A 22,090-nucleotide genomic window follows, 5' to 3' on the forward strand; every position below is an offset into this window, starting at 1 on the left:
GCCCCTCCACCAGTCAACAATAAACACGGGCTAGTTTTATTCTCTCAGCTATGTCCTTTAATGGAAATAGGGCACCCCAATCATCAGAACTGCACTAGGGGCTCTGGGTCTTCGACCATGAAGCGAGATCTTTTGGGCAGTCACACTACAGTTGATGTCCTTTACTAGGGAAGCGGAAATGGTGTGCCTGGGATTTCATCCACTGAGTGACCTCTTCGCAGTGCTCTTTAATGCGGACAGCGGATGTTCATTTCACGAGCCATTCTGCATAGCTCACAGGGGCCACAAAAGCACATTGCCAGTACATCTCTGCAGATAGTTCCCTGTATAAGTCAGAGAAAATGAGAGGGTTATCAGCCATACCCTAAATCCAATATTTTGTAATGTTGATTTGAAATGGTCACAGATTTATGCAGTTGTGTGCTGCAGCTAGGAATTTTGTTTTAATATAAGCAGCTATTTCCCCTTGATGAAGCGTTGTCTGATGCATACCCTTTCCTCAAAATTTGCATCATTTTTAAAATCTACCATCATAACCTAATTAATGTACCATGTACAGACTTGTCCCAAGTGGACTGGAGACGTTTTTCCCAGCCATGAGCCACGTGAGCAGTCTGGTAGAAGGCTGACGGCCAGTAGTAACTGGATTGAGACCACTAAAACTCATTTTGCATCTAAGACAAAGTGCTATCAGACATTAATGACTTTTCATCATTAACAACCTTGACAATTCTCATCTAGGGATTCGGAGGCAAGAGGCTCCAAACCCCAGTTCTCACTCAATTCCTTAACAGATTTTATTTAAATGTGTTAATTGAAGATGGCATCAACCATCTCTCCCAATCCCTGGCTTCCACAGTGAAGCCACAAATAATGAAAGAACAGCTGCATTCCTCACTACCATATATTACTCTACAGTCAGAGAGGGATTCTAGATTTTGTATTTTAAGGACATGGATGGTAGTGTATTATTTTCTGAGGTGTCATGAGTATTTGTTGTCTGACACGAAGCGAAAGGGAAGCAGTTTGTGTGGGCTGATAACAGAACTGAAGACCAACAGTTCTAACTGCAGCCTCCAATTCAGGGAGAGAGTGTGCTACTGTCTTCCAGCCACAGAACATCTCCCCACTTCCTCAACAAGATAACAAAGGGTTTTGTAATGTAACGATTTGTGGGAGAAAAAGAGAAACTGTAGTGTTGGGGGGAGGGGAGGGGAGCGAGAGATCTGCTTATCCCTCTCCACAGGAGATCAGTTATTTGTGATGTTGCATAATAGAACAAACTCATTTATGTTGGCAGGTAAGGAATTAACAGAAGATATTAAACTCTGTTCTGAAGTCAAGGATTGTAACATCGTTCTCTAACAAAGTTCCTAGCAAAGGAGTTAAAATGATTAAGCTGCTGGTCCAAAGCTGGATGAAGTGTGTCGTTTCATAATCAGTTCTGTTCTAGAAACTGAAATGTAAATCTCCACCAAGAAGATGGACTAAGGATTTAACCATCTCTAACCTCTGATTCTCTCATCTGATTGAGCCATTACAAAGGAGTTTCCAATGAGGGTTGAGTTGTTCACTGTGATCAGATAGGGCTTTACTATAGGAAGCATTTCTACATTATGGGTTTAGAACTACATGCTCACTGGGTAATAAGTAGCCTACAGGCTGGACATGGTTCATCCACTTATTGCCCACCCCTGGCTGAGAATTTGGCTATTTAACTTGGAAAACAAGTCAAGGGGTGGTGATTCAATTAATCAAGTGATGGATAATTTTAGAACAAATGAAAGGAATTATATATCACAAAGTATGTGGTGGACTATGGAAATTATTGCTCACAGGAAGGCTGTTTCAAATACCATAGCTGGTTATGTTGCAAGCAATAACATTTGATGTTCTCCAATTATCCATGGTGAGAAAAGCGAAATGATAACCTCAAAACTGAGGGTGCAAGGGAATCACCACAGGGATCAGTACTGGAGGGTCTCTCTCCTTCCCACGTACTGCACTGTGTAATTGCTGAACTTTGTAACGGGGTGGGAGTGGCCTCCTCTGAGAGCACTTTAATCTGCCTGGACACTCATTAATGGATCTCCAAGTCACCATGTTGTTTCAGACCAGTCCCACAAACCAAATACACAGGGAAGGATTGGAACTTAACTTCATTTGCAAGTTAAATTCTTATGCAAATGGTATGAACAGGGACATCAGCTGGCTCGCACACTACCTTCCACATCCCAATGACTTAGCACTTCCACTTTTGGATTGGTTGGTTAATTGTTCTTATCAGCCTCCTGTAAATATTTAAACCATCTACTCACTGACTTTTTTTTCCTCCTCCTTTCCCCTTCTTCCCCCCCTTCCCTTATTTATTCTTGATCTGGACTTCTTACACTCAATTCATCTGAAGAATGGGTTGCGCCCATGAAACCATCTACATATTTTGTAAGTCTTTAAGGTGCTACTAGTCTATTTGTTGTTTTCTGAAACATCAGACATTGCTGGCTAGCTGACTAGGGTGCAAAACTTTATAGTCTTAAACTTTCACCCAGTATAGCAGATATATTTATTCTCAGACAATGTTAGGCATCTCCACAGCAAAGATTACCCTGTGTCAGTTCACATTCAGTGCTGTTAATGCTTTCTTGATCCATTTATGTCCATTTCACAGACTACATAGAGTCCTGCTGCTCCAATACCCCAACTTAATTTAAACATTGCTCAAAAGACAGACAATCCCTATTGAAATTTTCCAAAAAGCATTGCTACCTGGATGCCATAAGAGAGGCGCATGTGTGTTCGCATTGCTGTCATGCCTCCAGGAGTGATCCCAAGGCAGCAATTCTCTCCATACTTGTTTGCCATGTAACATGCCAGAATTGTTGGGCAAAAAGTCCCCAAGCAGCCTTCAAAACAAGAATATTCACAAACAGTGCACTGGATGCGTCATTCCCATGCAGTTTCAAAAAAACAGGGTAGTGACTCCTTAGGAAAGGAACTATATTCTTCCTCCCTCCCTGCACTCCTACTTCTTCCCCTTAACATGTAGTCAGGTCTCAGCCTTTTCCATTTTCCTGTTTAATATTTTCACAGAAATTTTTATCCAATACATTCTGCAATTCAAATGGTCTTGGCAGTTGGCAGACCAGTTAATTGAAAAATCACTTGGTTTGCCTCAAAAAATGCATTACAACTGCAGCAACTGTTATACTTACATGTGGCACAATCCGCAAAACATTCATACCTCCCGGTGCTCCAGTCACCTGTTGGGGACATGACGGCAGAACCCATGGAGGCAGGTTGCTGGACGATCACTGTCTGGGACATTGTCTAATGTTTCAATGCAGCTTCTGCAAACAAAGCCCAGGGTGCAGCTACAGGTCACGTTTGTTTCTTGAAGAACCTATAATCCTAAGCACTTATAAGAGAGTCATGTTAGCCCTCTGCTTCTTATGTGAAATAACTCCACATTCTATTTTAAATTGGGAAATGGAGACAAAGTGAGTGACCTTATTTGGTTTGTGTTATCTGAAGTCAGCACACAAGAGTCATCCTAAGTAGGAGCAGCGAGGAGTCCTGTGGCACCTTATAGACTAACCGAAGTGTTGGAGCATAAGCTTTCATGGGCAAAGACCCACTTCGTCAGATGCATGTCACTTGACATCATAAGTAGGGTTAAGATATTGTCATGGTTATTTTTAATAAAAGCCAAAACAGGTCACTGGAACTAAATACAAATGTACAGAAGCTTGCAACTTGTCTGTGACTTTTACTAAAAATAATGGGGAGGGTTTGACCAGGCCGGGGTGAGGAAAGAGGAGTGAAGCCTGAGGGGCTGGAGAAGGAGAAAGGAGAACCTGAATCCTGCTGTAGCATGCGGGGATGGGAGGAAGTCCAGCACCCACTGCTGCTATAGTGATTCAGTGATCTGGGGCCTCCCACTGCAGGTCAGAGCTGGTGTTTGGGTGCTGCAGGCCCCCTCTGCCGGCTGATAGTTGCAGCCCCACCACCTGAGGGCTGTCATGGAGATCTCAGAAAGCCACGGAATCCATGACAACCTAATTCTTAATTATGAGTTTACAATTGCAGGCAGTTATCTACAGGTGCTAGTTTACCACACCTCAGTTACTACCACTCAAACTCATCTGATTAAGTCGGTGTTACCCATGAAAAGCTCATGATGATACTATATATTTTTAGTTAGTCTCTAAGGTGCCACAGAACTGCTCATTGCTTTTACAAAATTGTTTGCTAGAAATTCAACTGAATATTTAAAAATAGAACCCCCTTCCCAAATCTGTCCTCTTTTTTTTTTTAAACATACACACACCCCTCTGTCAATGCTTGGCCATAGTGATTATCCTAGAGACTGTTTCCAAAATACTAAACTGAGGGTTTTTTTTTAAAATCCCTCTGTATTAAAATATAGAATATGAACATTTTCAGCTAGTTCTTGGAAGTATCAGGACACTTTCCAATCAGATTGTTGACAGGGAAACTAGATATATTTGCAGTAAGTAAACAGAGCATTCCCCCTAGAATGCTTCTCAAAAAGCAGCTTTAAAAGTTCTGGAGGCATGACAAAGTAATAGGCACACACTATACTTGGTTAATATGTACTAGAAATCGTTTAATAATGAAGAGTAATTTATCATGCAATTTATGCATATGTTGAAATGAAAAAAGATCTCCTTACCTCAAAGCTTTGTCTTCCCTCTTTCAAGAGAGCCAGAAGGGTAAATGTATTGAAAGAGAACTTGCAGGAGGGTTGGTGGCTAGTCACGAGTTGGCTAACTTCCTGCAACTGCTTGTTTATGACATTTCTATGGATAATGCAATTTCAATGGACATGTGCAACTATTGGCTAATCCAAACTAGAGGTGGGCAATAATTTTGGAAGGGGGGCTACTTCATAAATTTTGGAAGTGGCTGCAGGCCAACCTGGAAGAGGTGGGGCCTCAGGCAGAAGGGGCGGGGTTGAGAGCTATCCCACCAGGAACTTTGCTTGGCCTGCTCCCTAACTTCTTGTCAATGGAAGGGACCTGGAGCAGATGGGAGGGTGCTGGGGGCCAGCCTCTTCCCACAGTAGTCTGGGGTGGAGGCTTAGAATTCACATAACATGGCTGGCCGCTCCCGCTGCTAACCTGTTGCCTGGCAGCCGCCTGGCAGGCACAAGCCCTTTAATAAAAGCCATTGAAAGGGCTCACGCCTCCTGGGCAGTTCCCAGGCAACGGGCCAATGGGACCAAGAGCTGCGAGTCCTTTCAATTGCTTCTGTTTAAAGGGCTTGCGCCTGCCAGGTGACTGCCAGGCAATGCATCTGCCCAGCAAATGCGAGTCCTTTCAATAGAAGCAACTGAAAGGGCTCGCCGCTAGTGCGTTGCAAGAGAGCCAGAGACACGTGAGCCCGTTCAACTGCTTCTATTTAAAGGGCTCGCACCTTCCCCATGGATGCTACGCAAGGTGTGGGGAAGACGCAAGCCCTTTAAATAGAAGCAGATAAAAGGGTTTGTGCATCGCCGGCTCCCAGGCAACACGCTAGAGCAGGGGTCAGCAACCTTTCAGAAGTGGCGTGCCGAGATGTGACTTATTCACCTCTTTGTACGGGTCCGAGTGCCACTGATACTTTAGAGAGTCAAAAATAGTGGCATGTATGCCATAGGTTGCTGACCCCTGCATTAGGGGGTGGGGCCTGGAACTGCTTTGCAGGCTGGATCCGGCCCCGAGAGGCTTTTGCCACCCTGATCTAAACTGGCACTAGCAAAACTGGATAGTGAGTTGTCACGGCGGAATTGCCCAACCTGGCACTTCGAGTGTAGATATGAGGGCTGGCTAGCAGAATAAACTCTGTAAGAACCTGTCTCTCTAACTCCCAGAGACAAACTTGTCCGGTTTCAGTTTCCCTGAGACCCAAAAAGACAGACAAACTAGTTTTCTGCTACCATCAAGTGTATTTAAAAAAAAGCAAGCCCATTTCCAGGGAAGAGGTCACTTGAACCGCACTCCCTGAGGCAAAACTCTCCTCCCTACCCTAACCTCCGTTTTGCTTGGAGTTGGAAAACAAACGCAAATCAGCAGAGAACAACGTGGTTCTGCTTCTCCCTGGTAACATAGATTTAAGGACACAGACACGCAATATTGGTTAACTAAAACCAAAAGAAAACACTTTTATTATTAAAACAAGACTACTGTTGCAAGCATAGTAAATGACTGGGTGTTAAGAGCAATGGATTGAAATAGACTCAGGGAGAATCCCTGGGCTCTAATTCTTAGTTACAAAAGACAAAAACAATTAACCAGCTCAGACATGATTTCCAAACAAGGAAAACAATAAAACCTGATGGACTGTCTAAAGTTTTCCCTACTTAACACATTTCAAGGAGTCCGTTCCTGGGAAAGTCTGTCTCCCCTGCTACTTGGAGAAAAACTGCTCTGATCTGAAAACAAAGGAAGAGAGGAAAAAAACCCTCTCTGTTTGAAATTCCTATCTTCATTTCATTGGCTGAATGCCCGAAGCCCCCTCCCTCAGGTGTCTCTCCAGAATTGCTTAACCCTTTCCTCACTCTCCAGCTAAGTCAGACTCTTCTTAGCAGCTCCTATTCATGACAGGAGTTCTCCAGCCAAACCATGCATTGTGTAATGAGAAGTACTAGATGCCTCTCAAAAGGGATCATTTCACCCACTGGGTATTTTCGTTGCATCCTCAGGTTTTTTAATCACACACAATAGAAAGGACAAACTACACATACCTTCCTCACATACCAAGACACTGGAAATAGTAGCTTTAAAATCATTTATTGCATTTTGGAGGGAGAAATTATTTTTCACATTCAGCCACAGAACATAAGATCTGCTCAGAGTGCTGCTACACTGGGGTCCCTTCACTCTGCAGCGCCTGCTCCTTGGCGGCCCTTGCTTTTGCTTGCCATTCTCGCCTCTGCTTTAGCCTCTCTGGTGCTTTCCGTTTCTGTACCTCATTGAAAACCTGCAGGACAGAGGCATAGGGCATGGAGAAAAAGAAGACTGTGTAGCCTTGTTGAAAACCATTCCAACATCAAGCTGGGGTCATGCAAGAACTTACGGGATTTAATAGATCATCCTTAACCTCAAGGTTTAGAAAGGATATTGCATGTCTCAGTGCAGCAACCCACACAGCTTAGTGTATTAGTTTTCAGGGTTTTTTGCTTCCATTCTCAGTTACACTAATGTAGATCGGGGTTCTCAACCTTTTTCTTGCTGAAGCCCCCCTTTGACATACTATAAAAACTCCAGGGTCTGGCTGGGGAAGAAGGCGGCAGGGGTGCTCTGGCTCCAGGCTGGGGGTGTACCCTTGGGCATAGGCAGTTTTACTTCCATTTTTGGGGGTGGGGGAAAGGGCTGGTGGGGCTCAAGCAAGCTCGGCATGGCAGAGTTCAGGGAGGGAGCACCACCTCCACCCCTCGTTCACTCAGGGGGTTACCTAGCCTGCCCGGACTAGGAGGGGGACACAACCAAAAATATATAACCCAAAGGGGGGAACCCATTCAAAAACTCTGAAAACCACTTAGGATGCAGTGGGGTAGCTAGGGGCTGCATGCAGGCGGGGGTAGCTGGAGGCTGTGTGGGTTGTGCGTGTCTCAGCTTCAACAGGAGGGACAGGGCATGCTGGAGCTCCCCGCTTCAGCCCTCCACTGCTCCTGGCTTGGGTGTGTGTGTGGGGGGGGGGTGTTAAAGCTGCTGGCTTCAGCCCCACGGCATTCCTGACTTTGGTGAATTGGGGGAGGGGGTGCTGGCATCAGCCCCGCACTGCTCCCCGCTTGAGGGGGGGGGAGCAGCACACTTCAATCCCACGCTGCTCTTGGCTGGGGAGGGTAGAGGAGGGCAAGCTGGCTTCACCTCCATGCCTCTGGTGCCCCACCACCACCCTGACAGCACTTGTGAACCCATTACTGAAAACTGCGGATGTAGCTGACAAGTTAGACTCTGACCCTCAGCTGAGGCCCACATCCCTTTTTCAGCAAATAACAGAAGTTCTCACACTTTCATTTTTAAATCTTCAATCTCCAGGCCAGACTCTGAAAAAGTGGATTTGTCCCAAGCTTGCAACTGAAAGTCAAATTTCTCATTCATAGCAATTCAGCACCATCACCAGATCGTTAAAAAGCAAGATGTAATTGTATCCCACTCAGCCCTGGTGTACACTAGGGCGTTATTTCGAAATAACCCCCTTTATGTCAAATTTAAGAGCATCCACACTTCCAAGCAATTATTTCTAAATAACTGATCCAGTATTTCGAACTCCATACTCCTGCTTTCCTCAGGGACACTCCGGTGCTGCTATTTTGAAATAACGATTCCCCAGAGTAATTCAAACTAATTACTCCCCAAGCTTCCTGGGGCTCTAAGTTGAGGTAGCTCGTCCATGTTAACGGAGCCTGCTTTGGATTAATTTTGAGGCTTTCCTCATAGTGGGAACGTGCTATTTCAATTGTGTAAAATTGGGAGTTAAGTCAAATTTAGTTATTTAAAAATAATTTCCTAGAGTAGACACATCCTCAGTGACTCCTGCACCTCCAGCTCCTAACTCACCTTCCATGGCACTGTTTGGAGAGCTCCTCTCTCTTACTGACTCTTCAAACTCAAATCCTATGCCAGTGTGATCCTCAAACCTGCCTCACTAAATCCAGTGAGCAGTGATCCAAACTTTGGCAGGAAGATCTGCTCTCGCTGTGCAAGCAGGTCCCCAGCCTGCTCCCCTTGAAATGACACCCAGCTGAGCTGGCTAATTGCACTTCATACCTTGAGGCAGAAAGCCTTCTTAGCAACCCATCGCCGGGTCATTCTCCTGCAATAGGGTGGCGGTAACATGTACTCGATACCCAGCACCTTGCACGTGCGCTCAAAGATGTCATACCGGGTGCGGCGCAGGTACTTGAGCAATTTCTTCCGCTGATCTATGGCCATCAGCATGACACGCCGGTTTCTTTTGTCCTGCACAGGATTCAATATACGTTAGTTGCAATCAGACTGTAACTCCATCCCAGCCAGTAATTCACAATGGTTCCACTTATTGCTGATGGGGAGAGTTAAGAGTAACATTTTAAGAACAGTTTTCTTTAGAATATATAATGGGCACTAGGGATATTAAAATGGGGTTAATTTACTAATTGAGTAGTCAACAGAATTTTTTTTATCGACCGCTTGATTAGTCGATAGGGGAAGGCAGCCTGGTTCGTGCCAGGTCTGGAACCAAACCTTGCTGTGGCACTGCAATTTAAAATGTAGGAGGAGCTGGGGGGCAGGTTTGGTCCCAGACCGAGCCAGGCTGCCTGCCCAGGTGAAGTAGAATCATAGAATACTAGAACAGGACGGGATCTTGAGAGATCAAGTCTAGTCCCCTTCCCTCACGGCGGAACCAAGCACCATCTAGAACAGGGCTACTCAACTTTGGAAGCCCCCGCAGGCCACAATGATACTCACAGCACATGCTGAGGGCTGCAGCTTAAGTGTGATTGCATATACATGTAAATATATATATGCAAATGGCTTATTTCACACTGACGGGCATGAATACAAGGATTAAGGCAAGTCTACAACATGTAGGCTCCATTTAAGTCAGTTCCGCTGATATTAATAAAATGCAATATTTACCCGATTTCCACCCATATGACAGCACTTTTAATGAGCATTGACAGTCCAGAATTTAACTACTAAAACGTATCTCAACAGAACACCAATATATTGACTTGCCGTTGTGGAGTATGTTCCCAGTGGAAGCCATGTTCAAAGGATCCCACCTGTGGGCTGTGGGCCACAAACAAATGGGTCGCATGTTGAGTAGCCCTGGTCTAGAACCATGCCTGATAGAGGTCCGTCCAACCTGCTCTTAAGTATCTCCAGTGATGGAGATTCCACAGCCTCCCTGGCAATTTATCCCAGTGTTTAACCACCCTGACTGTTAGGAAGTTTTTCCTAATGTCCATCCTGAAGCTCCCTTGCTGCAGTTTAAGCCCATAGCTTCTTGTCCTACCCTCACAGGCCAAGGGGAACAATTTTTCTCCCTCTTCTTGACACCCTTTTAGATACTTGAAAACCGCTATCATGTCCCCTCTCAGTTTACTCTTTTCCAAACTAAAAAAGCCCAATCCCTTCACTCTTCCCTCATAGGTCATGTTTTTTAGATCTATAATTATTATTGTTGCTCTTCTCTGGACCCTCTCCAATTTCTCCACAACATTTTTGTGTCCAGAACTGGACACAATACTCCAATTGAGGCCGAATCAGTGCAGACTAGAGTGGAAGAATGACTTTGTGTGTCTTGCTCATAACACTCCTGTTAGTGCATCCCAGAATCATGTTTGCTTTTTTTGCAGCAGTGTCACTCTGTTGACTCATATTTAGCGTGTGGTCCACTATGACCACTGGATCCCTTTCTGCAGTATTCCTTCCTAGGCGGTCGCTTCCCATTCTGTATGTGTTAAACTGATTGTTTCTTCCTAAGTGAAGCACTTTGCATTTGTCCTGATTAAACTGCATCCTATTTACCTCAGATCATTTCTCCAGTTTGTCCAGATAATTTTGTATTACAACCCTATTCTCCAAAGAAGTTGCAACCCCTCCCAGCTTGGTATCATCTGCAAACTTAATAAGTGTACTCTCTATGCCATCATCTAAATTGTTGATGAAGATATTGAATAGAACCATTCCCAAAATAAACCCCACTTATGTCCTTCCAGCATGATTGTGAACCGTTAATAACTACTCTCTGAGAATGGTTATCCAGCCAGTTATGCACCCACCTTATAGTAGCCCCATCTAAGTTGTATTTGCCTAGTTTATTGATAAGAAGGTCACGTGAGACCATATCAAATGCCTTATTAAAGTCTACGTATACCACATCCACCGCTTCCCCCTTATCCACAAGGTAAGAAGTAGCCCATGTCTGCAGTGGCCCAGGGTCGAGGCTGCTCTGGCAGCGACCCTTCCCCTGCTATCTCGTGCTACTGCATCTCGTAGGTTGGGGTGAGGGAAGCAGCACCACAGAGACGATGCTGGGGGGAACCAGCTTCTGACACAGAGGCAGCAACGGGGGGTGCGAGTAGCCTAGGCGTATCATTTAGTCAAGTAGTCACTTACATCCCTAACTGGCACCTCAGATTCTTATAAGAAAATATGAAAAATTTAATCAATTCATATATTCCCTTTTTCTACTCAATTTCATTCTCATGTTCCTTTGCCCTAGCATAAGCTGCAATGGCCAGGAGCCAAAGATGAAAGGGGAAGTCTGATTGGCTAAAAGCTCTGCTTCCACTGATATGTATTGTTCCAAGAATCCTACAGAAAGCATTTAGCTGTGTTTTCACCAAGGCTAAATTTGGGACCTGTTCAACCTGATAGGCTCTATTTGGTTCATCATTGGCAAAAGAGTTTAGATAGGCGGTGGACAGTTCAACCATGCTATTAGGGGAATTGCCAGCTTCCGGGCATAAACACCGCCTGTAGGAGTCAGACGCAATCCCTTCCCGACACCCTATGCACAATTCTTGCTCTTTTAGCCAACTGCATTTCAAGGGTTTCTGTTTTTTGCTGAAAGAGAAGGTATAAGTGCTGGTATAGGCTGGAGACTGGAATAGCTGGACCCCAGTCCAGTAATAACAACCCCGACCTTATGTACACTACAAAATTAAGTTGATCTGATTTAGGATGGCAATCACAGTAGTTACATTACTGGGGTGTATCAACACTTTGCTCCTCATGTCAGTATTGTGTGCCCTCATCAAGAGCACTTGTATTGGACTGTCAGTATGGGTGAACTGTGGGATGGCTCCTGAAAGCCTGTAACAGTAACACAAGCAATGCAGTGTCTACTCTGACACTGCATCAACCTAACTACATCAACCATGACTCCGCACCACTCTTAGAGATGAAGTTATTAAATCAGTGTAAGGTGGCAGTCACGTTGTTGGGAGGAAAACTGAAGAGTAGACACTTTTATAACTGTTGACAAACTGCTTTGCATCGACCTAACTCTGTAGCGTAGATGAGACCTTAAAGATTTTAATTCCAAAACCGTAAGGATAAATGGTGAACAATTTTAATGTAAGAAACTGAAGCACAATGTCGGGGCATATCGTGTTACTACATTTCCAAGCTGGTACAACTTCATCAAGTTAAGGGCATCTTGTCCACAAACTCATTTTTGCTGATGCTCAAAGTTTGGACTTTAAACCTAGGAGTCTTGAAACAGCAGAACTAGATTTTAAGTCATCGTGGCACTGAAATAAATCCTGTCTGGTAAAAGTGTTTGATAACCAGAAGTGAATGGATTTCTAGCAGATATATATATATATAAATATAAAATGTTAAATAATGAACATTTGAAAAGCCTATCTGTACTAGGAATGTTAGATACTGTGTAATTGAATAATTATGTAACTGTACTAAATATGATTGGTTACACAATTATTCAATAGACCCTGGGGGGAGGCCAGCAGCCAGTGCATTCCTGCAAGCACCAAGCCACCCCACATTGTATTTAAAAACAGGCTCCCCGCACAGACTAGCTGTCAAGGCTGGCACTCTGAGTGCAGAAGCTGAGGGCCCGCAAGAGAGCTTAAAAAACTTGCCTCTATAGGCACTGGTTACAACCCCCCCCCCAATCACAATACACTGATTTTGGGAGGTCTTTGCCACCATCAAGTAATTTTTATCCCTAAAAACCAGAGGTGAACACTTGAAACCACCCCCAGGGGTACCCCAAGCTCTTTTGCCCTAAAAGAGCTTGGAAACAGAAAAACAAGCTGCAGTCTCTGGTAGCTGACCTCTCAGCCTGAGACATGCAGACCTCCTGTTCCTTCAGAACACAAGAATCTGATCACCGCCTTAAAAAGAGTTATTTTTATTACAAAACAAAAGATAAACTTGAGAAAGCATATTTGGTGGGTAGAGGTTACAGGGCAACTACGGAAAACAAATTAAAAACACAGAGAAAAGCCTCTGGGCACAATGCTAGATGGTAAATGGGGAGGGGAGGCAGAGATTCACAGAGAACAGTTCAAACCAAACCACAAAATAAACCACAAAATAAAGAAAAAAAAAACACTCTGAACAAGACTAGATTCACTTTTCTATTTATTTACTTCTAATTTTCTCTTTGTCCAATCCTGCGCTCTGAATTTCTTGGAGGCATGGTAGTCCTGACTGGGTTTAAATCATTCTGTGTCTCTCAACTCCTGATCTCTCTCTCTCCCACACAAAAAAAGCAGGCAAGGAATCTATATCCAATTCAAATTTCAATCCTTTATCGCAGTGCATCTACACTGCAGCGTTTTCCGGAAAACGACCATCTTTCTGGAAAAACAATATTTGCGTCCGCACTGCCATTGAATGCTTTCGACAGAAAGTCAAAAGAACGGAGGGGTTTTTCTGATGGCGGTAAACCTCGTTCTACGAGGAAGAAGCCGTTTTCCAAAAAAGTTTTTCGGAAAAAGGCATGTGTGGATGCAGAAGAGGGAGTTCTTTTGAAAGATGAGGCCTCCAGGAAACAACACAGGTGCCCTGGTGGCCACTCCATCCAGACTAATCACAACTTAAATGCAAGATAACGTCCCACAAATGTGGCGCTTTTGCTGTGTGGAAGATCTCTTCCAGAAAAGCTTCTTTCGAAAGAAGCTTGCAGTCTAGACATAGCCTCAGTTGATTCTCTTGGCCTCCACCATAACTAGTTACCTGAGTTTAACCCCGTAGGCTATATCTACACTGCACAGTTATTTCAGAATAAGCTACTCCAGAATAGTTATTCAGAAATAGTTTATTTCAAAATAGAATGTCTACACCGCAGGGAAGTCTCAAAATTAGTCCGAGGCAGTGTGTCTCCATTAGGTAAGCCTATCTCGATTTAGAGCCCCAGGAGGAATAACTTAGAAAGTCCCTCGTGAGGGACTATTTCGAAATAGCAGAAGTGGAGCATTTACACACGCCTTATTTCAACATAGCTATTTCAGAACAGGTGGTATTCTTCATGGAATGAGGTTTACAGAAGTTGGAATAAGCCGTCTGTTATTTAGAAATAACGGAATTGCTGTGTAGACGCTCACATAGTTATTTCGAAATAACGGCCATTATTCTGAAATAATTTTGCTGTGTAGACACACCCTTTGTCAGTGGGTACTGGTCAGCACTCCCCCTACCCATTACACTGGCTCTTGCCTGCTGCCCTGTGGGGAAGAAGCAGCCCCTGTCTGCTCCCCATAGACAGAGGCTGTGCTGGCACCCCACAGAGCAGCCTCTGTTTGTGATGAGCCTGGACCTGCTGCGGACAGAGACTGCTCCGCGGCAGCCTCTCCTGCCCTGACAGAGGCAGCAGCAGGGCCGAGGCAGGGCAGAGGCCAGGCGGCTCCTGCCTGCCCCTCCCGTCTCTGTGAGAGGCAGCAAGGCGGGTGGGTAGCGGCTGCATGGAGAGCTGGCTTAAAAGCTGGCTCCCCACGTGTATTGGCTCCTGCCTTCCCCTCCTCTTTGCTGGTGCCTCTGATAGAGAAGCAGCAGCACAGGAGGCAGAGGCAAGCTTCAAACCCTACCAGTGACCTCACTGCTTTAGAAGGGAGGAGAAACAAACATTTCTAAAACTGAATTAGGATCTCCCACACCATTAAAATCCTCTAATTCTGAATCAAAGTACAAGACTCTCTGGCTGGTCTCAAGTTTGTAGATTACATCTCTCATGAGAATTACCTTGGGGTGCATGTGAAGGTGCTCCTGATACGTTTGAATCTTGGCAGTCAAAACAGCAGCTGTAAGAGACAAACAAGAGACTGCATCAAAGCAGCTATGCATTCTCTGCCACGGATGTTTTTTCAAGCTTCTGACATGCTACAACAGATACACTTTGGTACCAGATTTGTACAGAACATTGAACATCTGCACAGAATTTATAAATAAAATGCAAAATATGCCTTCAAAATTCAAATACCCCATAAACCTAGATGTCAGTTTTAAAGTTATTGTGAAATTGTCTATTATGTATTTTTAATAACAGTTGAGAGCCTGCCTTTCCAGATTACATGTTTGCTGCTCTGCTTAACTGACAGCTTTATATTCACTCACTCTGCTTGGGTTGAAGAGGAATAGGAAAAAGCCCACCCTTGACTATAGTTAAATAGCACATCCAGACCCAGCAGTACCTATCACCCCCTACCAAGGCACCTCAGCCTTGGCCTGGAGGAATTGCCTCTGATGGCGAGAAGTTCGATTTCCGTGGCCAATTCAGCCATTGTGCTGAAACTGCCAGCTGCGGTGGTTTGTGCAACATGGATGCTTGGAACTGGTTAATCCACACACTGCCTTTGGGGTGTGACACTTCAGCACTGCCACTGGAAAGACTCCTAGCAGACAACTGTAATGGAAAGCACTAGAAGGAAGGCTGACTGTTCTCAAACTTTCTAGCACTTTGACTAAGCCCAGAATAAAAAACAAGGAGCGCCGCTGGACTCCTTGTAGTTTTTGCTGAAACAGACTAACACGGCTGCCTCTCTAAACCCGGAGAAGCAAATCTCTGTTTTCCTGATGCAGAAAGGGGTGACAATGGCTGCCAGTTTCAGCATGGAGCTTTAACACAGGGTCATGTTGTTTAGAGGAATTCACCTCTCCAGGGCCATTTTGGCACCTGAGGTGGGGAGCTCAAATGATGCCTCTCTTGGGCCAAAACTTTGAAAGGTCTCAATTCTGCCTTCTTCCTGTTCTACTCCTCTCATGGTACTGCTCTGCTACCTACATACGCACCAGCAGCAGACACAATTTTCTACACTTTGGGTCCTACTGCGCCCCCCCTAACACGGTCTGGCACTTGAGGCGGCCGCCTCAGTTCGCCTCATGGTAGGGCCAGCCTTGCACCTCTCCCTCCCTCCCATACAAAATCCTGGGCAAGGTTACACCCTGCCAAATGAATTGTCATGCAGCAGCCTGGCCCCCACCTCTGCGCTCATCCTTTGGGGTTTCATTAAACCATTGGTATGTGCACAGAAAGGGGTTTTATTTCCAAACCTCATGATGAACTTTCAAAAGCCACAATTCCTACCATGCACTCCCTCCCCATAGTATTGCTTCATGCTGACAAGCATGAGACATAACAGTTGCAGAAACAGTGGAGGAAAAACCAGAAGAGACATTTACTGTGAAAGTATTACCGCAACATCAAGCTCAGGCTCATGCAGAACTGCATGGCTCCCCGCAGCACAGCTACGAAAGTCCTTCATTTCCAGTGCTAAACAAAGCCCACAGTCTGAACTCTTCTGTTGTGGGACAGAGAGGCCCTGTTCCCACTCTTCCTAACAGATCTCATCAGTCTCTCTCTATGCAGCAGTAGCAGACAATCATCAGAAAAGTTCAAACTGCACCCTTTGCGAGTGGAAAAGCACCTTCCCAGTGCTCCCACAACGGTGGCGCTTGTAGCTCTCACAAAAGCCTTGTAAGGGCATCAACCAGTTAACTGGTAAACTTACTGGTAAGCATAAGGCTTACTTGTATACTTATGAATTAACTGGCCCTTGCCACTTAACTTCAGTGATAGCCAGCTGTGGGACCCCATGGCCGTAGTGGGGTCAAATGGTGGGCCAGACAGTAGAACCGTGTTGCAACAGTTAACTGATTAACCATTTTAACATCCCCAAAGCCTTGGTGAAATGATAGGAGAAACTGCTGGATAAAAGCAGAGGGTTTTTTTATATATATATATATATATATATATAAATAAAAAATGGAGATTGCCTATCTCCTAGAACTGGAAGGGACCTTGAAAGGTCATCGAGTCCAGTCCCCTGCCTTCTCAGCAGGACCAAGTACCATCCCTGATGAATTTTTGCCCCAAATCCCTAAATGGCCTCCACAAGGATTGAACTCATAACCCTGGGTTTAGCAGGCCAATGCTCAAACCACTGAGCTATCCCTCCCCCTCAATGGATGTTTTCCATTGAGGATTTCCCTCTGGCTCTTGGACTTACTTTGTACCTCGCAGGAACCTCTGTCACTGGGACTCCTCCTGACTTTATCTGCCAACTGCTGCATCTTTATCTTCACTCTTTCCCTCTGTGGGCAGACAGACAGAAATCAGGGATCTCAGCTTTTTATTTTACTTGGGATTATTGTAGATGCAAGACACCCCAATGCGTCAAAGCACTGACACCAATCCAACATGCCCAAAGGAAGCATGGGGGAAAAGCCAACTATTTCATGAATGGTTTTGCTCAATGCATGAGCTCCTTCAGACAGCAAAGTGCGTAGGGAAAGGCAGCCACTCAGTGTGAGATTGTGATAGCACCAGAGTATGGCAGAAAACAACACAGGAAGTTCTCAGCTGTAAGCCCTAGAAAGACCATTTTTAGGCCCAAAGTCAAGGAATGCCCTTTTTTTAAGGCACACACAGATGGGGAAACTCAAACCCCTTTGTGCCCTTTAACTGAGATGCCCAAAGATTCATCCAGGCCTGTCTCCCCTTCAGAATCTTGGCAGTTTCTCTCCTTAATAAGAGAAATTTGTTATTAAGCAACATCAGCCTTAGTGTGAAAGGAATTAGATAAAGGTTGATTTCACTGCACATACACGCACACAGATGAAAAAATATTCCATTGATAACAATCAAAATTTACAGATAGGCAAGATAAGTTTTCATACAGCATTATTCTTATTAAGAGTCTGACTTAAGAATACTTACTTTGTATATTTTGACATGTGGTGTTTACAATTTGTATTTTAAAGGTTAAACAGCTTGATCTTTTTGACTCTCAATGTGTACAGTTGTTAAATAATTATCGTACCCTCCCATAAGTTCCCACAACTATGAAAATGTAAATAGTAACGCTTAAAAATAAACATTGGTAATATCTGTAAAATTATAAAATAATTAAATTCCTCCAAGTCTAACTACAAGTTATGTATTCTGCCACATAAGGGTAGTATTATTAAGTGTTTCCCTTGTATTAATATCTGAACAGCACTCAGACATTTAACGGTTTGTAGGCTGGACCATGACTGCACCAAAGTGTTCCAAGCTCCCACTAACATGCTGAAGGAAGGAGCAGAAACTGGACCTGGTCTCTTTTAGTGCACTTGGAGGACTCCATTATCCACATGTTTCCTATTCTTGTACAATTTTAATATAGATAGGAAGCAGCTTCATGGAATGAGTGCCTTCTCTTGGCTTTTATATGCCTGCATTTTTGGGGCATTCAAGAATAGCAATAAAATCAGTTTTAAAAATTAAATGTTGACCATGAATTATTTTCTAGAATTTCCTGTCACTCAACAGCCCTATGGCATAGCGTTTTCTCACTTATTTTTAGATTTTTATTCATATAAAATGACAGTTTTTTGGTGAATTTTAGGTATATTTTCAGCTAATTACCATCGATCAGGGTGCTTTAACCACCAGGTGCGAAGTCACTTGGCAAAACTAACAAACCCAAAGAAGTAATTTATAAAATAAATGTCAGTGTATAGTCAGATCTTACAGCGACATTGCCAACCAAATTCCCAGCGTTTGCACAACTAGAGGTACTAACCTGGCTTGCCATTTCCAGAGACAATAATCTTTTCACCACATCATCAACCCTGTAGAGATTTCAGATATTTGATTTATAAAACAAAGCAACACATGTAATGTATTTATTTTAACTCTGAAGGTTGATTTACATTTTCAGAACAGATTAACATTTCTGTAAGCGTTTCTAAAGAGCTTTAAAATAGAGTAGGCTTTTTACCAATGTAAAATAATAATCAAATCAAACCATCTCTTCTGCTCATGAAAAGAAATCATTTCTAAAAGTTACTATGTAGATTTTGTTTTAATTGGATAGTAGGACTGAAATGTTTCCTTTCACCACAGAGTACTGATACTTCCAAAACCTGCCTGATGTGCACTTCTGGTGCTGAAGATTAGCTTTCAGCGAACATTCAAAGACAAAACGATTCCTCTTAAGGCCATGATCTGTGCACCTTCCGGTAGAAGTCAGTAGGGGTTCACAAATGCAGGCTGGGCCCAAATTGCAGAAGTGACTACTAATTTTGGATTCTCAGCTTGTTCTTATAATTAGTAGTCACTTCTGCAAATTTCAGACTCCAGAGCCATTATTTCAAAACTTCTGCAATTCTCTCTAAGGATGTAAGCGACTAGTCAACTACCCGATAAGCATATGATTATCGGACAGTCGAGTAGTAGTAACTTGACTAGTTGCTTTTCCCCCACCCCCGCTGGCTCTATCAGAGAAAGGCAGCAAGGGGGGAGCAGGAGCCAGTGATCTGAGGGGCTGGCTTAAAAGTCAGACCCCCCCAGAACCATCTTGGGGGTAGGGGAGGCAGAGGCACAGTGTGGGGGACCGGGTGTCAACCGGGAAACAGCTGATTCCCGGCTCACTCCCAGTCCCTCCCACTGCTGCTTTTCAAATGTATTAAGAATCTGGCAGCTGTTAATACATTGAAAACGTATTAACATAGCATCTGGGACCAGGCAGAAGCCAGGAATCAGCTGATTCCTGGCTCACACCTGGTCCCCCTGCTACACCTCTGCCTTTTAAAAGTATTAAGAGACACCAGGGGGAGGTCAGGAGAGAGAGAGAGCCAGCCCACGACCATGTAGCAAAATTCATTAAGTGGCCCCCTGCAAAAATTATTGCCCACTGTTGTTCTAGACAGCAAGTGAATGACTGTACAGTGTTATGTAAGTGCTAGTAGTACTACAACTATCACTTTCTGTGGTTAGGTCTATAATAATTAAACCTCTGAGATAATTAAGCATTCCCCCTTCCCTTGCTTCTGTCACATACTTATCTATTATTGGGACATTAGCATAATCTTTCTTCAGCATGGTAGGAGGAATATCATCCAGATGGCTGAGGAGTGCTAGAAAGGAAAGATCAACATGTGAGGAAGGGCACATCAGATCAGGGCTTGTCTCACACCGCAGAGAATTTGGGAGGGGAATGGATCAGAGGGAGAAAATTCAAAAGCAAAGAAGGGAACGTCTCAACTGTGGAAGAGAAAACCAAGAGAGCAGTTTAGAACTGAACTTGAAGAGGGACAAGAAACCAATTGATGGGAATTGATATGGTCCTGCTTGCTGTCCATAGTATTATGGATTTAAGGTCTGACCCACTGACTTCAGCAAGCATTCCCTGTATATTTGCAAAATGACTGCCCAATTAAGATTTCTGATCAACCCAGCACGCTTGCTGTCTAAAAATGGTTTTTTAAGAGTTCTGCAGCATGACTTAAATGACTCAAACATTCCCCCTTTCCCCCAGATCAAGTGGCTAATAACATATTTAGGATGTAACCCTTTTCCTCTTCCTCTACCATCAAATTGGTGACAATGTTAATGTTATTAACAACAAAACATTTTGAAATATGGTAAAAATCCAGTCTCTACCATACCTTGCTGCTTCTTTTTGGCAGGCCTGGCATAACATCTGGCTGTCTGAACAAGTGGGCTATAAACTTAATGGGAGAAAGCAAAGATTAACTAGACACCTTTCATCTATATACTTCTGACATTTGGAAAGAAACTCAATAGAACATATTGGCACAGACGCTTATCTTGGAGGTTGAGGTGGGAATCAGCTAAAGGAGCTGGCAACCAAGAAAGTGGTATTGGTGCTTGGGGTTGAAATGCATGGACTACCACAGTGCTCGGGGATCAAGCATGGCCAGCAGCCAACTAAGAAACAACTGACCCAGTGTTACCCCTGCACACAAGACTCTTGGCCCCGCAGGCCCTCACCTACCCCAACCTGTTAACACCCAAGTACTCGCTGCATTTTGGGATCTCGCATTCACTCTGTCCTGTGGCCTCAAGTACCTCTGACCTCTCCTCCGCCTCCCAGGGATCAGCACCATCCCTTGGGCCCAATCTCCCAGTTGTGGGACCCCTGGGATTTCCCACATCACCTTAGAGTGGACAGGGAGCCTATATGCTGCACCCCCCCCCCCCTCCTGCAAGCACCGCTGGCCTAGAACTCCACCAGCAACCACGCCCCCCCCCCCCCCCTGCCCTCAGACAACTGCACCAGAATCTCCCCTTACGCCCAAGGCCCTTAACTCCCCCTCCAGTTCCCTGCCCCTCCTTGATCTCCCTCTTTCTTTCCGCAGCTCCTCCCTCCCTTCTCCTCCAGTTTCCAACCCCCTCCCCGCCCCTTCCCTAGCCCCCCCTCCAGTTTCCAACCCCCTCCCCGCCCCCCCTTCCCTAGCCCCCCCCTCCAGTTTCCAACCCCCTCCCCGCCCCCCCTTTTCCCTTCCCCCCCCCCTCCAGTTTCCAACCCCCTCCCCGCCCCCTTCCCTAGCCCCCCCCTCCAGTTTCCAACCCCCTCCCCGCCCCCCCAGTTTCCCTTCCCCCCCCCCTCCAGTTTCCAACCCCCTCCCCGCCCCCCCTTTTCCCTTCCCCCCCCCCTCCAGTTTCCAACCCCCTCCCCGCCCCCTTCCCTAGCCCCCCCCCTCCAGTTTCCAACCCCCTCCCCGCCCCCTTCCCTAGCCCCCCCTCCAGTTTCCAACCCCCTCCCCGCCCCCTTCCCTAGCCCCCCCCTCCAGTTTCCAACCCCCTCCCCGCCCCCTTCCCTAGCCCCCCCTCCAGTTTCCAACCCCCCCGCCCCCTTCCCTAGCCCCCCCTCCAGTTTCCAACCCCCCCGCCCCCTTCCCTAGCCCCCCCTCCAGTTTCCAACCCCCCCCCCCCCCACGTGCGGGCCTTTCCTCTCGAGCCGCGCTGGCCGCCTCACCCGCGCGCCCCTCTCCCGCCTCCTGCAGGCGCAGGGCCCCGCCGGCCCCCCTGCTCCAGCCGGGGCCTGGCAGGCGGCAGCTCAGGGCCCAGCCCAGCGCCCCGCGGAGTCCCCGCAGCAGCATCTCCGCCGCCCTAGCGACTGGCGGACATGGGCGCCGCCATCTTGAGACAGACCCGGCCAATCGATCGCTGAGCGGCGGCGCCGAGCTAATCGATAGAGGGCGGAGAAGGGGCGGGCAGTGGCTGGGTTGGCTTTAACCGGGCTGGGCTGGGCTGGGCGTGGCTGGGTTAGCCTGGCCTGGCCTGGCTCAGATCAGGATGGTTTAGCTGGCTCGGCCCGGCGTGGCACAGCTGCTGGGCT

General features: G+C 45.6%; 2 protein-coding genes across 3 annotated transcripts; both read right to left on the reverse strand.

The window, feature by feature from the left end:
- Positions 1-34: 34 nt before the first annotated feature.
- On the reverse strand, positions 35-4,835 carry LOC102453360 (cornifelin-like). 2 transcript variants are annotated; one of them, XM_075909128.2, is made up of 4 exons: positions 4,694-4,835; positions 3,213-3,347; positions 2,767-2,903; positions 35-323 (listed from the first exon to the last, which is right to left on the reverse strand). In XM_075909128.2, exons 2-4 carry the CDS (start codon positions 3,322-3,324, stop codon positions 228-230), a joined length of 345 nt encoding a protein of 114 aa, XP_075765243.1. In that variant the 5' UTR covers positions 3,325-3,347; positions 4,694-4,835; the 3' UTR covers positions 35-227. The 2 variants fall into 2 exon arrangements, with proteins under 2 accessions (XP_075765243.1, XP_025046030.1); XM_025190245.3 differs by lacking the exon at positions 4,694-4,835 and adding an exon at positions 3,855-4,014.
- Positions 4,836-6,775: 1,940 nt separating this feature from the next.
- On the reverse strand, positions 6,776-21,932 carry MRPS15 (mitochondrial ribosomal protein S15). The gene is made up of 8 exons (XM_075909127.2): positions 21,728-21,932; positions 20,394-20,456; positions 19,787-19,862; positions 18,527-18,575; positions 16,970-17,054; positions 14,706-14,764; positions 8,775-8,966; positions 6,776-6,981 (listed from the first exon to the last, which is right to left on the reverse strand). Exons 1-8 carry the CDS (start codon positions 21,849-21,851, stop codon positions 6,862-6,864), a joined length of 768 nt encoding a protein of 255 aa, XP_075765242.1. The 5' UTR covers positions 21,852-21,932; the 3' UTR covers positions 6,776-6,861.
- Positions 21,933-22,090: the final 158 nt, after the last annotated feature.

Source organism: Pelodiscus sinensis, chromosome 26 (genome assembly GCF_052426305.1).
Source record: "Pelodiscus sinensis isolate ZL-2025 chromosome 26, ASM5242630v1, whole genome shotgun sequence".
In the NCBI taxonomy this organism is placed as follows: Eukaryota; Metazoa; Chordata; order Testudines; family Trionychidae; genus Pelodiscus; species Pelodiscus sinensis.

Coding starts and splice junctions, on each gene's coding strand:
- LOC102453360 (XM_075909128.2), bottom strand. CDS start 3,324: ATGTCCCAGACAGTGATCGTCCAGCAACCTGCCTCCATGGGTTCTGCC. Junction 2,904..3,212: donor TTTTGCGGATTGTGCCACAT/GTAAGTATAACA, acceptor CTTGTTTTGAAG/GCTGCTTGGGGACTTTTTGC. Junction 324..2,766: donor GCCTCTCTTATGGCATCCAG/GTAGCAATGCTT, acceptor TGACTTATACAG/GGAACTATCTGCAGAGATGT.
- MRPS15 (XM_075909127.2), bottom strand. CDS start 21,851: ATGCTGCTGCGGGGACTCCGCGGGGCGCTGGGCTGGGCCCTGAGCTGC. Junction 18,576..19,786: donor AATGTCCCAATAATAGATAA/GTATGTGACAGA, acceptor AAATCTCTACAG/GGTTGATGATGTGGTGAAAA. Junction 14,765..16,969: donor AGGTTCCTGCGAGGTACAAA/GTAAGTCCAAGA, acceptor TGTCTCTTACAG/CTGCTGTTTTGACTGCCAAG.